Source organism: Rhagoletis zephyria, unplaced genomic scaffold (assembly GCF_001687245.7).
Source record: "Rhagoletis zephyria isolate East Lansing unplaced genomic scaffold, Rhagoletis_zephyria_1.1 Rzeph_scaffold_05731, whole genome shotgun sequence".
Classification (NCBI taxonomy): domain Eukaryota; kingdom Metazoa; phylum Arthropoda; class Insecta; order Diptera; family Tephritidae; genus Rhagoletis; species Rhagoletis zephyria.
In genome coordinates, this window is record NW_016162814.1 from 37,741 (window position 1) to 40,392 (window position 2,652).

General features: G+C 46.8%; 1 protein-coding gene across 1 annotated transcript; it reads right to left on the reverse strand.

Moving 5' to 3' along the window:
• Positions 1–36: 36 nt before the first annotated feature.
• On the reverse strand, positions 37–2,648 carry LOC108372414 (N-acetylgalactosaminyltransferase 4-like; the record flags this gene model as incomplete). The annotated part of the gene is made up of 3 exons (XM_017628085.1): positions 37–702; positions 771–1,542; positions 2,446–2,648. Coding segments are annotated over 3 exons (1,641 nt in total), but the record flags the coding sequence as incomplete, so codon positions are not given.
• Positions 2,649–2,652: the final 4 nt, after the last annotated feature.

The following is a 2,652-nucleotide window of genomic DNA, read 5'->3' on the forward strand; positions in this document are numbered from 1 at the left end:
CTGACGCGCTGGCAATTCTTAAAGCTATAGCTGATTTCACTCATCGGACAATCCCTCATAGAAGGCATCCAATGCAGTGTTGTTGACCACACCAAAGCTCCACTTCATGCGCGTATTCGAATTGTCACACATGTTCGCATAGACCGCATGCGTGTCCCCTTCAACGACAGCTTCCAGGCAGGCATGCCCGTTACGTCCGTGTACCAACCATTGACGTTCGCGGTCATAGTACCAGAACTGATTGCCACCTTGCTGATGGCATGTCCACATCCACACGGTGGCATTCTCCTGTACGGACTGCACGTCCAAGCAGATATCGCCATCTTGGTGCTGTAGGTCACGCGCATAACTCAGTTGCCAGTACTGATTGCTATGCGGATGTGTTTTATTTTCGGCGCAGTAGTAAAGACCTACAGGATGCTCGCTGCCTTTGCCCATGGTGTCCAAGCAGAAGTGCGGATAAGCTCGGCTTTGGATCGTACCGGCAGCATAGGAAGGCGGTTGGATGGGTGGGAAATTCTCTAGAAGATCAGGTGCGACCTCCTCCAAAAACCACTTGAAGGACTTGCAGTTGAGGCGCTCACGTACAGCACGCTGCGCTGTCAAATCTCCGGCATCCACACCTTCGTACTCCTGTGGATTGCGCTCATACACGTACTGCTTGTATTCATCCATCCACACCTCTGCTACGCGTTTGTTGTTCTGTAAATCGAAAGCTTTCACTCGTATGTATTGTTAAACACCTGTAAGCGCTTCAAAGCGCGACCTACCTTCAGATAGAAGTTGTGCTTTCGAGGACTTGGGCGCTGGCTCATCGGCCCCCGAAAGATGTGCGCCACGCGTGAACATGGCACGTCGAACAGCATGCCACCGCACATCCAAATCTTAAAACTCAGCTCGTACTGTTCTGCGCCCCAAATATCTAGTCCTTCATCGTAGCCACCTAACTCCCAGAAAAATTGTCTGCTAATCGCGAAGAGGCCACCCATCATAATGGGGCTAGAAACAGGCTCTGTGTTATTCTGATTTTGCCCCGGCAGCAAAGGCAGCTGCTTGTAACTTAGCTTCCAATCGAACGCACCACGCGCTCCCGTTTGGTGTAGCCCCGTGTAGCCAAAATGCTCATGCTTGATTACGTCCACAATCGGGCAAGTCGATATTTTGTAATTGACAGCGATCGGCTCGAGTAATGGTGGCAACCAATTATAATTGCACTCGATGTGCGAGTCAAAGAAGACCAACACGTCACCGGTAGCTGCATGTGCGCCCGCCAAGCGTGCCGCTATCAGACCAGATCGTTCGGGTAAACGTATGATGGTGACGAGGCCACCGAAGTGCTCCGATACATATTCCTCAAGTTGAGTTTTCAGATACTCACGATCGCTGCTGTCGTCGACGATTACAATTTCGTGCAGCAATTCGCGTGGCGTGCGGTTCACAATGCTGTGTAGAGTGCGCTGCAAAACGCTGATGTGTTCATTGTAGAAAGGAATGACAACGCTGGTGGACGGTAGTTTGGCGAGGTACTTGATGTGTCGACAACTGTTTGCGAGAGAAATTTAATTAATACGTGCCTACATGCAAAGAAAAAAGATTATACAAAATCTTCTGCCGCTTTAACAACTCTGGCTAAGTTATTGCCTGTTCACATCTTTTGAACGAGCTGCGTTCTATTACTATTATATGAAGATAAAGTTTTCTCAAAGAAAGTGTACAGACAATAGGCTTAGCATAGTTAAAGAAGTCTTAAGCCGCTTGTCATTGAAAATCAAGTGAGTGCCAGGATTCCGGAAATAAACTACTTTACTGTTACCTAAACTGTTCAAATTTATTTAAAGAGCGTTAAATCAAATTATTGGTCCGCCTAACAAAGCTTCAGCCGCACCTTCAGGGTAAAAACCGTCTGAAAAGGAAGTGCTAAATGATTTCTATCTCTGTACCATGCAAAGCTCCTAATAATGCCTTTTAATATTGGTTTTAAGAACCTCAGAAAGCAACGTGTAATTTCCACCCTATGCCATGAAAGTCTCCATGTAAGTTCACCTGGTTTAGCTAGCTGCTCCAGCCTTCAGCTCAGTTTGGACTCAGCTTTCCGTACCCTGCCTTAAATCCCATCGCTAGTTATGCCCGAATCAATATATGTATCTAAAAGGACCCTTGTCATTATTGAACAGCAATGGAGATGAGACTCGCTTGTAGGAAAGAATCGAACAATGTATTTGTTCAGTAATTAGAGTATTGACTAGTTTTGTACCAAGAAGATAAGATCCTTCAACTCAAGGTTGGTCTCCCTAAAACCTGTAGATGTTCAGCCAATTACAGTAAGGCTAAGGACTCGATTAGGTAAACAAAAGAATATGAAGGCGAACAAATTTGCAGCTGCGGACGTTTGTTCCAAATGTCCTCCTACAGCACTTTGCATTTATCTTTCCGCCCCACACTTACCCTGGATCCCTAGCGTCCGGCACCGAACGATTCACCGATATTAAATCCGATAGCAGAGCATTGAAACCATTCTCCAACGACATGTTCTTTTCTAGCTCCTTCTGGTGCTCCTCGGTTATATAGGCCGGTTCGCCATGTTCACCCAACCCCTCGCGCTCCGCTTCACGTTCCACTAACTCATTATCTTCCCAATCTTTCTTCTCACCC